The following is a 13,795-nucleotide window of genomic DNA, read 5'->3' on the forward strand; positions in this document are numbered from 1 at the left end:
AAACTAACAAGCCACTACCAGCTGGAAGAATTCGGTAAAGGTCAAAAGGAGAAACAGTCCATATGTCCCACCAACCTCTCAGAATCCTTCTCGCTGGAATCCATCTTGGCTGAGCAATGCGAGCACCACAAGGAAGGACCCTGAGTCAGAATGATTGGCCAGAGACAACCCAGAAACTAACCCCATCACCATAAAACCCAAGACTTCGAGCCATGTGGCAGAGCAGTCTCCTCCTGGGTTCCCTTACCCTGCGGTTCTCCGCCTGGGAGTCCCTTTCCAGTAAAGTCTCTTGCTTTGTCAGCACATGTGTCTCCCCAGACAATTCATTTCCGAGCATTAGACAAGAGCCCGCTCTCGGGCCCTGGAAGGGGTCCTCCTTCTCTCAACAAACCCATCAGTGTGAGCATCTTCCCATTTTGTATTCATGTACTTCTCTACCTGTCATCTTAGAATCGGAAGTCTAAACCCAGTGCCTTCAGTCCTCAGTCCAGTGCAACCTAACTTCTGTTTGTACCATGCTACTGACATTTTTCTTGTAGCGATGTTCACTGACTGCTTATCTGCCCAGACGAATCTTTTTCCTTCTTGTGCTTGATATCATGGCAGCACTTACTCCCTTGGTGGTCTCACCTATTTTAATAGTGTACCCCCCTGCCCTGGTCCACTGATGCCACCTAAGTCAGTTTCCATCTACCTGTCAGTTGTCTTCACCTAGGTTTCCTAGAAGCATCTTAAACTAGTCATTAAACTGTTGTTATATGTAAAACCAAACTCGTAATCATACTTCTGTTCCCGGGCTCAGTTCATGATTAATAGGCAGTGAGCCTCTCAAGCAGGAAACCAACTGCATTTCATCTTCAACTCTTCTCTCTTATTCCACTCATTCAATTGGCCACCAAATGTTTTCCTCCATCCACAATCTAATGCCTTAGATGAGGTCATTAGCATTTCTTAAAAGGACCCACCTGTCCACTGCTATCTCTAGTCCATCCACCAACGCCTGCAGGAGCTTTCACCTGCAGAGAATAAATCTGATAATGACACCACCCTACTCACAGAACTTTCGCCTTTTGCTTGAAGGTTTCTTCCAGGTTATACCCAATCTCTTTACCATATGGATGTAAATCCCTTCACAATGTCATCCCAGGATCTCCCAGCCTTATCTTCATGTGTTCCAGTCACCCAGGACCACTTTTCGTCCCCCAAGCAAACCAAGTTCATTTGAACACTGAGTCATTAATTTCAGGCATTGACTGTTTGCTTTACGTATCCTTAAACACAAAGCAGAACGTCTGACAACGTTGTACATCTTCAATGTGTGTTGAATGAATTAACCACAAATCCTGGGTGATTGGTTCTTCAATAAAACATTAATTATTAATTAATTTAGTAAGTAAGTAAAAGAATTATGAAAGGAATGCCTCCTTCAAAAAAATTACTTCTTGGGAATTCCCTGGCCGTCCAGTTGTTAGGACTCGGTGCTTTTCACTGCGGCGGGGTCCAGGGTTCAATCCCAGGTCAGAGAGCTAAGATCCCGCAAGCCATGTGGTGTGGCTAAAAAAAAAATTACTTTTTTTTTCAGATGGGTGGGAGGCAAACAATTGTCTGCTGACCTGGTATTTCTCTCATTTTCCTAGCCAATTTCAAATCTTGCTCAATTCACATCAGAACAGCTGACGAAACCTTTTCCCCCTTCCCTGTAATATCTTTATCTACAGAAATAAATTCACGAGATCATGGTAGACATGAGCATATACCTCAGTTTTCCATAGATAACAACTAAAGCATGAACTGCACCTCCTAAGAAAACCCTATATATGTAGAGATTTAAGATTAGCTAAACTGAGAAAGTCAGATCACATGAGTTCCTATATTTGCAAGTTAATTTAGAAACTATTCATAAGGGGAAGGAAAAAAAACCTGACCTCTTAAAATTTTCAAGAAATTCTCACTCTCATTGTCATCATGGAAATCCCCAAGTTTCTCAGATATGTTCTTTCTTCCTTAACCCTGGGAGCCTAAAAACGTCTGCCAGAAAATATGACGAAACTGAAGAAGTTTCTGGTACCATTGCCCAAACCTGTAGTAACTTGTAATGAACAGGTATCACTCCCACAAAGTGCTCTGGTTTCTTTCCCTTTGAGTAACCAGAATTTCTAAAACTTTGCTGAGCCTTTCTAATTTCAGTACTCAGTAATATGGGGTTAACAGTGCCTCTTAGGAGATGCTAATGTGCTGATGGTATGTACGATTGTATAAAGACCAGATTCTCTAGGCAATAGTATTAAATCAGTATTAAGCATTCATTGGTACATATTTTTTCAATAAACATTTATTTTGTGCTAGTGTGTAGTGTAAGCCCCGACCATTTTTTTTTTTCTTTTTTGTAATGCAACAACCTGACTCAGGCTTTTTTTTTTTTTTGCCATGCCATGAGGCATGCGGGATCTTAGTTCCCCAACCAGGGATTGAACCCTTGCTCCCTGCAGTGGAAGCACAGAGTCTTAACCACTGGACTTCCAGGGAACTCCCCTGACTTAAGCTTTGATCACCAAGGATGGCCATCTCAAATAAACATATTACCAGCCACAGACTAAATAAAGAGCCAAGCTCCTTTGTTTTTGAGATCTTGATTGATTTTAATAACTGATTGTTTGGACTATTCATCTTTTTCTCTTCCTTCAATTTATATTCCTGCTCTGTGCTATCTTTGCAACTTTTCTATAAATCTAAAATTACTCCAAAATATTTATTAAATTGCAGTAACCTATTCCACCCCAATAAAAGGAGAACCCAGTCCCATGCATGCTCTTTCTCTCTCTCTCTCTCTCTCTCTTTTCCCTTCGACCTCACAGGTGTGCTATATGATTTCCAGGTCTTATAAGTAATAACCCTTTATCTTTTCAAAGTTTCCTGATGGTTATTGCTGAAGGGCATCTTGCAATCATAATAACTACAAGGGCCAGTCCAACCACATTGGTTATTGATAGGCTGAGACCAGCACAAAACATAGTGCTTGGCACTGGAGATACAAATGTAGGAGGTTTAGTTCCTGCTCACGAAGTTTTGAGTCTAGTGGGTAGACTGAGAAGTTACATTGTGAAGTATGTAATGGAAGTAGCCCAGGATGCCTCCTGATGCAGGGGAGTGGCACAGAGGGAAGACTTCCTGAAGAAGGTCATTGCTGAGGTGAATACATTCACCAAGTATTTATTAAGCACCTATGTCAAAGCACTGCTCCAAGCTCTGGGAATAGATCAGTGAATGAAGCAGAAAGAATATCTTTTCTAGGTATTCTAGGAGAATACCCTGAAGAAAGGTTGCCAGATGAACAATTTAAAGAAAACAAACAGTATATCTTTAAAGGTTAATTATGTACAAGTGAGTATAGCTTAGGCACCAGAAAAATCTGGCTCACTGTGTAAAGTTTCCTGCCTTTGTGTACAGAGGTGACTTCTCTCCATACCTGGGAACAGGGCCCAGAATCCAGTCACAGTTCAGGGATCCCTGCCCTGTAATACACACACACACACACACACACACACACACACACACACACACACACGGGGTTGGGTCACTCAAAAGGTGACTGACACCCGAAGTTGTGACATCCCCATTATGACAATGCCCCTTTGCCAGAGCAGGAATATAGAAAAGAGATTCTACTTAACCCCTACCCCTAAGAGCATATTTTAAGTTTCTTCTGAATCATAAAAGGGAGAGTAGAAATTATACATGGTGCTTTTTAAATTTTATTTATTTATTTTGGCTGCACTGGGTCTTAGTTGCAGCACGCAGGATCTTCGTTGCAGCATACGGATTCCTTAGCTGCGGCATGCGAATTTTGAGTTATGGCATGCATGTGGGATCTAGTTCCCTGACCAGGGATCAAACCCCGGCCCCCTGCACTGGGAGCGCAGAGTCTTACCCACTGGACCACCAGGGAAGTCCCAGATGGTGCTTTTTAAAGAGATGGAACACTTTAGTACGTGAGCCCTTTTTTTTTTTTCAGAGCAATGGTTACACACATTCGTTCAGATAAATTTCCTTGACTGCTTCAGAGGCTCTTGGAAGGAGAAGCATGGTGACATCCTCTTTGGTGGGATGGTTCTTGAGGCCCTGCCATTCATTGAAAAATATACTATTTTGATTTGATTTTAAATGTACTGAATTACGGGACTTCCCTGGTGGCGCAGTGGTTAAGAATCCGCCTGCCAATGCAGGGGACATGGGTTCGAGCCCTGGTCCAGGAAGATCCCACATGCCGCAGAGCAACTAAGCCTGTGCGCCACAGCTACTGAGCCTGTACTCTAGAGCCCGTGAGCCACAACTACTGAGCCCACGTGCCACAACGACTGAAGTCCGTGTGCCTAGAGCCTGTGCTCCGCAACAAGAGAAGCCACCGCAATGAGAAGCCCATGCACCGCAACGAAGAGTAGCACCTGCTCGCCGCAACTAGAGAAAGCCCGTGTGCAGCAATGAAGACCCAACGCAGCCAAAAATAAAATAAAATAAATAAATTTATAAAAACGAAAAAAACCCCACACATTAAAATAAATAAATAAATAAATGTACTGAATTACAATCATCTTTTATTCACTTTAGCTCTCCTGTGTTTGCTGTTCATAGCAATGTTTATTAACCTCTGCCTGACCTTCTCTGGGAATCTAGAGATACCATGTGAAGTCAACCCAGTTCAGATGAGTTAAACAAGGTGGGAGAGTCAAGTTAAGTGTATGTATATGTTGAGAAACGTGAGCTGCTGTAGCAGATAAATCCAGAAATCTCAAAGGCTTTAGTATCTCATTTCTGTAAAGACCCAAACCAGTGTTTCTCAATGGCTGGGGACTGGGGTTGGGTGCAGTTCTTTGCTTCACAAAGTTGTTCAGGGACCCAGGTTGATAGTCTCTATCCATAACAAGTGGCTTCCAAGGTCATCGTGGGCACTGGCATACTGCCAGCTGATGGGAGAAGAAAGTAAAGAAGGCATACCTACTGCCCATACTGGGAAATGGCTCGCCACTTCCATTGGCAAGAACTAGTCCTGATCCGGCCAGGAGGAAGGGAAGTCCTTGCCTGAGGAGCCACTTCCCAGCGAGAACTAGACAATGGAAAAGAAGCAGGAATCTTTCACTCTAGGGGAACATCTAGGCATACTGTATGTTCTCTGCTTCTACAATATAACTGAGAAAAGTAATATGGTTGTCAAAAGGTGACTAATGACGTATGTGATTTTAAATATGAGATCTTATTGAGTTTTGGTAAATATATTACTGCAACTTTAATAAATATTTTGGACTAATTTTAGATTTATAGAAAAGTTGCAAAGATAGAGCAGAGAATTCCCATATAACCTTGACCCAGTTTCCCCTAATATTAACATGTACCGTGTAACCATGGTACATTTGTCAAAACTAAGAAATTAACATTGGCACATTACCACTAACTAAGCTATAGGCTTAATTCAGGTTTCACTAGTTTTTCCATTAAGGTCCCTTTTCTGTTCCAGGATCCAATCTGGGACACCCTACTGCATTTAGATATCATGTTACCTTTGTCCCTCTAGTCTGGGAGAGTTCTCAGTCTTTCTTTGTTTTTCATGACCTTGAAACTTTTGAAAGTACCAATCAGGTATTTTATAGAATGACCTTCAATTTGGGTTTGTCTTGTTTTCTCACAATTAGACTGGGGGGTATGGCTTTGGAGAAAATACCACAGAGGTGAAGTACTTTCTCATCACATCATGATATCCTATTATATCAATATAGACAGTATCAGTTTATTATGGGCAACATTAACTTTGATGATCTGGTTAAGGTGTTGTCTGCCAGATTTCTCCTCTGTAAAGATACGTTTTTTCTCTTTCCATACTCTAGTCCTCAGAAGTCACTAAGTTCAGTCCACATTCACGGAGAGGGGATACTGCAGCTTTTAGAAGAGAGAAATAATTGAGGTTTTTATTGCCTGTGAATCAAAATACATAGAATAGGTAAAGAATGGTAAAGGAAATGGAATTAGCAGCGCTAATTTTTGTACTCTTATCTGGTAATTAAAGAGCTGAGTAATGACAAGTGACCAAGCTCCTGAACTGTGAATTTTATTTTATTATTATTATTTTTTTTTGTGGTACGCGGGCCTCTCACTGTCGTGGCCTCTCCCGCTGCGGAGCACAGGCTCCGGACGCGCAGGCTCAGCGGCCATGGCTCACGGGCCCAGCCGCTCCGCGGCATATGGGATCCTCCCAGACCGGGGCACGAACCCGTATCCCCTGCATCGGCAGGCGGACTCTCAACCACTGCGCCACCAGGGAGGCCCTGAACTGTGAATTTTAAAAAGTTGCTTTTGCAAAAACATGACAACTTATCCTCATAAAAGAAATGGACCTAATGTAGTGCCCCAGCTTCTGCTTCTAATGTTGGACTAGGAAATTCATGCAACTGAAAAATCTGGGGAAATATAAAAACATCTTAAAAGCATGAGATTTAACCAAAGGATGAGGAGTTATTGGGCCAAGATCTCCAAAAAGAATCGAATCCAGAGGAGTGAGCCCAGCTCTGGGACTGTATTTGGTCATGGGCATCTGCCCGTGAGGAAAGGCCACTGAAAAGGCCTTTCAATCACCTTCTAAGTAAGGGATTTAAGCCTTGGAGACCAGGGCTGTGGGTCCAAAGTAAGGGTGAGCAAGAAATAACCAGCCCTCATACACACCGCAGGTCTGGCTTCAAGGTATCTGGAGGGGGGCGCGTGCAGGGCAGGGGGGACGTGGCATAGAAAACCTTGAGCCATGAAATAAGGTCTGCATGATGGTGAATAGCAAATGTCCCCAGTGCCAACATGAAGTAAACAAAATACTCTCTGGAGAAATATCATCAACACCTAAAATTATTTCTAAAAATAATTCTTCAAGTACGATGTCTAATAATCAATACAGGATAACAATGTGGTGTATTAAAGTGGGAACTCCAGGGATGTAAAAACACACTTTAAGAGGGGAACAAAAAGATGGCAGGTTGAGTTTGTAAAATTATCATGACCCGGCAGAAGAAATAAGCAAGGCTCTTAAGCAAGTTCAGCATATGCACATCCAGATTTACAGATGGGATGCATGATGGCATAATTTACAAGAGCATTCATCATCGTATTTTAAAGATGGTATTTAGGAAAATGACTTTATACTCCATTTTCTAGGAATATGGCCCATTGAACAACTGGGTACCTGGGATTTAGAGACATCATGAAAGGGATGCAATAAAACAACTAATTTAGGAAGTACAGTTTACCCTTGAACAAACATGAGTTTGAACTGTACCAGTCCACATATACATGGATTTTTTTTTCAATATATATGTGATGCAGTACTACATGATCCAAGATTGGTTGAATCTGCTGATGAAGAACCACGAATACAGAGGACCAACTAATAGTTATAAGATTTTCCACTGGGGGTGGGGGATGGCGTAAGGGTCAACTGTATTGAAAACTACCCAAATAATAGTGTTTAAGTAAGATGGAAATTTATTTCTCTTTCACATAAAGGAAGCCCAGAGCTAGGTGATCCAGGGCTCCCCCAGCAGCTCCATGATGTCAGTAGGGACTAGGCCACCACCTTTTTGTTCCACCATCCTCACTTATAGCCTCTCTCCTCAAATTTGGTGACTTCATACTCCAATATGGCTGCTGGAGTCCTGCCATCCCATTATGTTGCACGTCATTTTCCCTTAAGCAGCCTTCTTATATCACATAAGGATTCTTATTACATGCTGTAGGTCTGAACCATCACATGGCTGCTCCTAGCTGCAAGGGAAGGTGAGAAATCCGATCCTTTTGTATGGGGCAGAATGTGTCCACCCTACATTGGGAATCTATTACTAAGGAAGAAGGGAAAATGGGTGATGCACTGGGTAACTTGTGATCTATCACAACAATGAAATAAAGGAGCTAACGCTCTGAAAGAAAATATAAGTTAATACCACAAGCAGTGTTTTATAGCTACTGTAGTAGATAACACTAAGAATACAGAAATGGAGGTGATATATGATGAAACTGCAACAGCGAGGTTATCGAAGCAATGAAATTGGTACAGTACTTTCATATAATTTAGAACGTTAACAGGGATTTAAAAATATTCGTATTGTCCTTTGGCAGAGCAATCCTATGTGCGAAAAGGACAGGAAAAAGAAAAGCAGAAAAAATTGAAGTGTTTGTAGAATGTTATTTAAAATAGAGAATTACCTGGATGAGCATAAGTGTTTAACATTGGGGGCAGTGAAACAAATTATGGTTCATTAATTCAATGGATGAATACAGAGTAAAAGTGGTAACTCGATGATTGTAACAACATGGAATAGATATTTGATACATAAAAATAATCAAGCTACAAATTTGCAACTACAATTTGATTTTGAATATTCCTATGAGAAAAAGCCAAACAGAAATTAGAAAATTGAAAATGTTGACTTATTGCCAGGGAATTATGGATGCTTCTCAGTTGTTATTATATACTGTGTGTTTTTCAAAATGCATAACATATCCATGCATAAATACACATATACAAAAATTTAATAGCTATATATTTTTTTAAAAAATTGTTTTTATTTATTTTATTTTTGGCTGTGTTGGGTCTTCATTGCTGTGCACAGTCTAGTTGCGGTGAGCAGGGACTACTCTTTGTTGCGGTGCGTGGGCTTCTCATTGCGGTGGCTTCTTTTGTTGCGGAGTGCAGGCTCTAGGTGCGTGGGCTTCAGTAGTTGTGGCACGTGGGCTCAATAGTTGTCGTGCATGGGCTTAGTTGCTCCATGGCAGGTGGGATCCTCCTGGACCAGGGCTTGAACCCATAGTCCCCGGCATTGACAGGCAGATTCTTAACCACTGTGCCACCAGGGAAGCCCTAGATAACTATATATTTTAAGGGGTTTCCTTCTGTAATTCTGGAGTTTGAGGAATTAGAAGAGTGAGACAGTCCTCACAATGGTAGGGTTACAGGCTTTTGGGTCAGATAGACCTGGATTCAAATTCTGCACCTCTGTTCATTAGCTGCATGACCTTGAGCTTCAGTCTCCTCATCCATGAAAAGGGGATGATACCTGAGCTTTGGTGTGAGGATTATTTAGATCAGAACAACACTACCTTTCAATAAATGATGATCATCAAGGAAGAATGACTTCATCCTCAAAAGGACAGTACACTGAGACCCTTACTTTGAGACAGTGTGACTTCCTTTGACAGAAAGTCAGAATCATTTCAAAGGGAGATGCACAATATTTATTATATTATACATCTTAAAGTTACCCAGTGTAGAGAAAGAAAAAAAAATTTTTTTCTTCTACTCTTCTGGGTCCTCAGCTTGGGTCTCCGTCAACAAAAACCAGAAAAATGAACAGAAGTTTATTAATATGTATATCTCAAATGCACGGGAGAAACTCAGGGATGAGTAACTCAAAGGGGTGGCTAGAACTTGGGTGTATATAGCATTTTAACAAAGAAAAAATAAATTTGTATAGAAATGACAGGACAAAGGAAAGCGTTTTAAGGCTTCCAAGGGCGGGAAACTATGGGAATGTAATATATTGGGGGAAACTAACAGTGAGGTTTGTTTGGTGTCATCTCCGGGCTAACAGTGTAGAACCTTCTCCAGCAAAGGCAATTTATATTTTGTCTTTAGGCAGAAAGGAGGAGGGTAGAGAGAACTTTTCCTGTTTTTGCGGCTCCTAATTGCCTTCAGCTCAAAACAGTACATCAAAGAGGCATATCTGGGGGTGACATAATCTGGTTTCCTTCACCAGTAAGGTTGTTTTTCAGGATTTTTGCATTTCTTACCATATAAACTTTACTGTTCCAAGCAGTGGGTGTCATAAGATCTACAGTATTGGGACTTCCCTGGTGGTTCAGTGGCTAAGGCTCTGGGCTCCCAGTGAGCCTGGGCTCAATCCCTGGTCAGGGAACTAGATCCCACGTGCCACAACTAAGAGTTTGCATGCCGTCACTAAAGACTAAGACCCGGCGCAGCCAAATAAATAAAAGAAAAAGAAAAGGGATTCCCTTGTGGCACAGTGGTTAAGAATCTGCCTGCCAATGCAGGGGACACGGGTTTGAGCCCTGGTCCGGGAAGATCCCACATGCCGTGAAGCAACTAAGCCCATGCGCCACAACTACTGAGCCTGCTCTCTAGAGCCCACGAGCCACACCTACTGAGCCCGTGTGCCACAAGTACTGAAGCCCGCGTGCCTAGAGCCTGTGCTCCACAACAAGAGAAGCCACCACAACGAGAAGCCTGCGCACAGCAACAAAGAGTAGCCCTCGATGGCCACAACTAGAGAAAAACCTGCCTGCAGTAACAAAGACCCAACGCAGACAAAAATAAAATAAATAAAATAAAGTATCCCTTGCTTAAAAAAAAAAAAAGATCTACGGTATCAGAAGCTTTCTGAAAGGAAAGCAGCGCTGTGCTCCTTAGGGCTGCTTGACACCATATGTATGTGTATGCAGTTAGTTACACTTATATACCTATATTAAATATATATATATATGTATCCATACTTATTTTATTCTTTCTGCCTTATAGTCAGACAACTCCTGTATGTTTGTGTTGAAAGTGATTAGTCAGTTAGATTAAAGGACTTACATAAGCAATAGAAAGATAAAATGATCAGGTGAATTCCATTTGATGTCATAATTCCTCTGCCTCAGGGAGGGTTTTTTAAATCAGATGAGTTGTAGAGTAGAAAAGGGGAAGCAGGAGGGGATAGGGAAAAGCAAGCAAGACCAGGGAAGTTGGTGGGTTTTCAGAATGCAGAAACCTAAGTAGAGACCTACAGTGGATAACTAAGGATGGCAACTTTTGTGATTTTTTTTAAAAAGCTTAATTAAAAGCTTCTGCGTTATTGGATATGGTGGTCACTTCCCCCACAGGCTCAGTGATTTCCTGAAATACAAGTCTGTCCATGTTCTTACTCTCCTCACTACCAAAACCAAAACCAAATAAATAAGGTTCATTTTTTTTGTACATTTTTAGTCTTTAAAAAATTTTTTTATTTTATTTATCTTTTTATACAGCAGGTTCTTATTCGTTATCCATTTTATACATATTAGTGTATATATGTCAATCCTAGTCTCCCAGTTTATCCAACCACCACCACCACCCACCCGCCACTTTCCCCCCTTGGTGTCCATACGTTCAAACAAATAAGATTCTTAGCAGGGCTCAGGTGATGTGGCCTCTTTGCCCACCTCTCCATTCCCTGCCTTACACTAGCGTGGTTTTTTTTTTTTTTAATGGTTTATTTATTCATTTCGGCCACCGGCCATGTGGGATCCTCCCAGGCCAGGGATGAAACCTGTGCCCCGTGCAGTGGAAGCCTGGAGTCCTAACCACTGGACCACCATGGAAGTCCCCTAGGGTACTTCTCTAGGTCCAGTAAAACAGGCAATTCACCGTCTGTGCATTTTCTCCTCCTGTTTCCTTGGGCTGGAATGCTAGTCTCACCTTTCTTTGCCTGAAGAGCAATGATTTACTTTAAAAACCTCTATTATGGGCCTCCCTGGTGGCGCAGTGGTTGAGAGTCCGCCTGCTGATGCAGGGGATACGGGTTCGTGCCCCGGTCTGGGAGGATCCCATATGCCGCGGAGCGGCTGGGCCCGTGAGCCATGGCCGCTGAGCCTGCGCATCCAGAGCCTGTGCTCCGCAACGGGAGAGGCCACAACAGTGAGAGGCCCGCGTACCGCAAAAAAAAAAAAAAAAAAAAAAAAAAAAAAAAAAAAAAAAAAAACCTCTATTATCTGTCAGGAACACGTACCTGGCTCTTCATGCGAGCACTGGCCCCAGCTTCTCAGCTCTATTTTTTTAAATCTCATATTTATTTAATATTCCATACAATGTATTTTATTTTGACATGTCAGTCTCCTAGAACCCATGAAACTATTTAATCTTTGTATCCTGTCCTCCAGCAGGAGGACAGGACACTCAAGAAATGTTAATGTGGCTAAAATGAACCCACGTTTGGTTACCAATGACCAGTGACCTCACATACATTGGGCTCAGAATCCCTAAACTAATCTCAAAATCACTGTGCCGGCCAGCGCCTTCAGAACACGAATCCCTTTCGCAGGGTTTGAAATGTATCAAGCCCCCATTACTCACCTTAGGTCATGGCTCCAAGCCTGGGCTAACCCTGATCCGTGAGAGAAAGAGGAACCTAACTTCTAGGAAAGAAGAGTCCGCTGTGCGGGGTGGAGGGGGGATTGGGGCGGGGTGGGGGGAAGCAGCACTGTGGGCAGCACCGGGGCTGTGCAGGCTCGGCCAGAGCTCATCCCCGGCCCTCGCAAACACCCGCCTCTACACTCCCTCGGTTTTCAGGTGGACACCATCCACGTGGGTGCCGCATCCGTGCCCCGTGTCCTGGCGAATGTCACCTGCCCGGACCCCGGCAGCAGGGGCAGCAGCAGCCGTCGCAGCGCGGCGGGATGGGGTGGATGTCACCACGCGCGGGCGGCGGGACCACGGAGAGGAAGCCGTCGGGGTTCGAGGCCCGGCACCCCGGAAACCCCGAGGGAAAGAGGGGCCGGGAGGCGTTGATCCGTTTCCCCGGAGTTGCGCAAGAGCAAGGGAGGCCTGGCGCGCTGGGACCGTCTGGGCGGGCATTCCCGCCGCGGCCCCCGCCCCGAGGCCGAACCAAAAGCGAAAGGAGCCGGCCGCCCCCCGCCCCGCGGTCCCGCAGCCCCGGCGTCGCGTTAGCGGGGAGGTCGCCGCGCGCCTGCAAGTCGGCGGGGCCGCCGCTTTGTGACTTCGCTCGTTTCGCAACAGGCCCGGGCCGCCCGCGCCCCACACACCCCCGCGCCGCCGCCCCGCCGCCCCGCCGCCTCGCCGCCTCGCCGCCCGCCGCCTCGCTCCACTCTCCGTGCCTCCCCTCTCTCCGGGGCCGGGCCTGCCCCGCCGTCGCGGAGCCTCCCGCCCGGCCGCCCGTGGCTGTTCGCGCCGTGGCCGCCGCGCCGCGGGTCGGCACGTGCGCGGCCCCCGCCTCCCAGCAGCGCGGAGCAGCCCCCCGTTCCGGCCCCGCAGAGCGCAGCGCCCTCCTGGCGGCGGCGCGATGCTGTGCTTCCTGAGGGGAATGGCCTTCATCCCCTTCCTCCTGGTGACCTGGTCGTCCGCCGCCTTCATCATCTCCTACGTGGTCGCCGTGCTCTCCGGGCACGTCAACCCCTTCCTCCCCTACATCAGGTGAGGAGCCGGGTGGGAGGCAGGACGCGGGACGGGGCCGAGGCACCGCGGGGGAGCACTGCTGATGCGGAGGGAAGGGGTCCAGACCCAGCTGGGGCGTCTTGTGGAAAGATGGAGCACTGACGACAGGAGGGGGTGCTCCTGGGAGGTACAGGGAGGCAGGGGGTAGGAGCCGAGCAGTTCTGATTCTACCCGGAACACTGAGCAGAGTGGCGTCAGGAGCCATCGAGGATGCACAGTAGAACTTTGAGACTGGGTATGGGACAGAATCTCTGGAAGACGCTTCTTTGGCGGTATTGAAACAAGGATGGATCCTGTTGGATGCCACTCATTGAGTGTGTAAGAGGCAGATCCAGGTGTACGCTAGAACAGCTCACGTATTTCACTCCTGCTTCCCAACGTCCTCGTGAAGTGGCTGTCTGGCTCATTTTTCTTGCAAGGAAACTAAGTTTAAGCTGATGTTGAAATTCATCAGTGTGACACTGATGTCACAGCTAAGAAATGGTGGAAGCAGAACTCACACCCGGATTCATTCCCATGCCAGAAGCAACACCATGCTACCTTTTGTAGCGGTGTTTGGAA

At 45.0% G+C, this 13,795-nt stretch overlaps 1 protein-coding gene across 1 annotated transcript in view; it reads left to right on the plus strand.

Annotated features, from left to right (window-relative positions):
• Positions 1-13,082: 13,082 nt before the first annotated feature.
• The window catches only part of DRAM1 (DNA damage regulated autophagy modulator 1), a gene marked incomplete at its 5' end in the record, with an annotated part of 42,662 nt that continues 41,949 nt past the window's right edge, over positions 13,083-13,795 (plus strand). The window contains one exon of the mRNA XM_079728722.1: positions 13,083-13,213. Within this exon, the coding sequence (XP_079584848.1) occupies positions 13,083-13,213 (131 nt within the window). The remainder of the gene's footprint in view (positions 13,214-13,795) is intronic.

This window comes from Hyperoodon ampullatus (genome assembly GCF_949752795.1).
Source record: "Hyperoodon ampullatus genome assembly, contig: scaffold_598, whole genome shotgun sequence".
In the NCBI taxonomy this organism is placed as follows: domain Eukaryota; kingdom Metazoa; phylum Chordata; class Mammalia; order Artiodactyla; family Ziphiidae; genus Hyperoodon; species Hyperoodon ampullatus.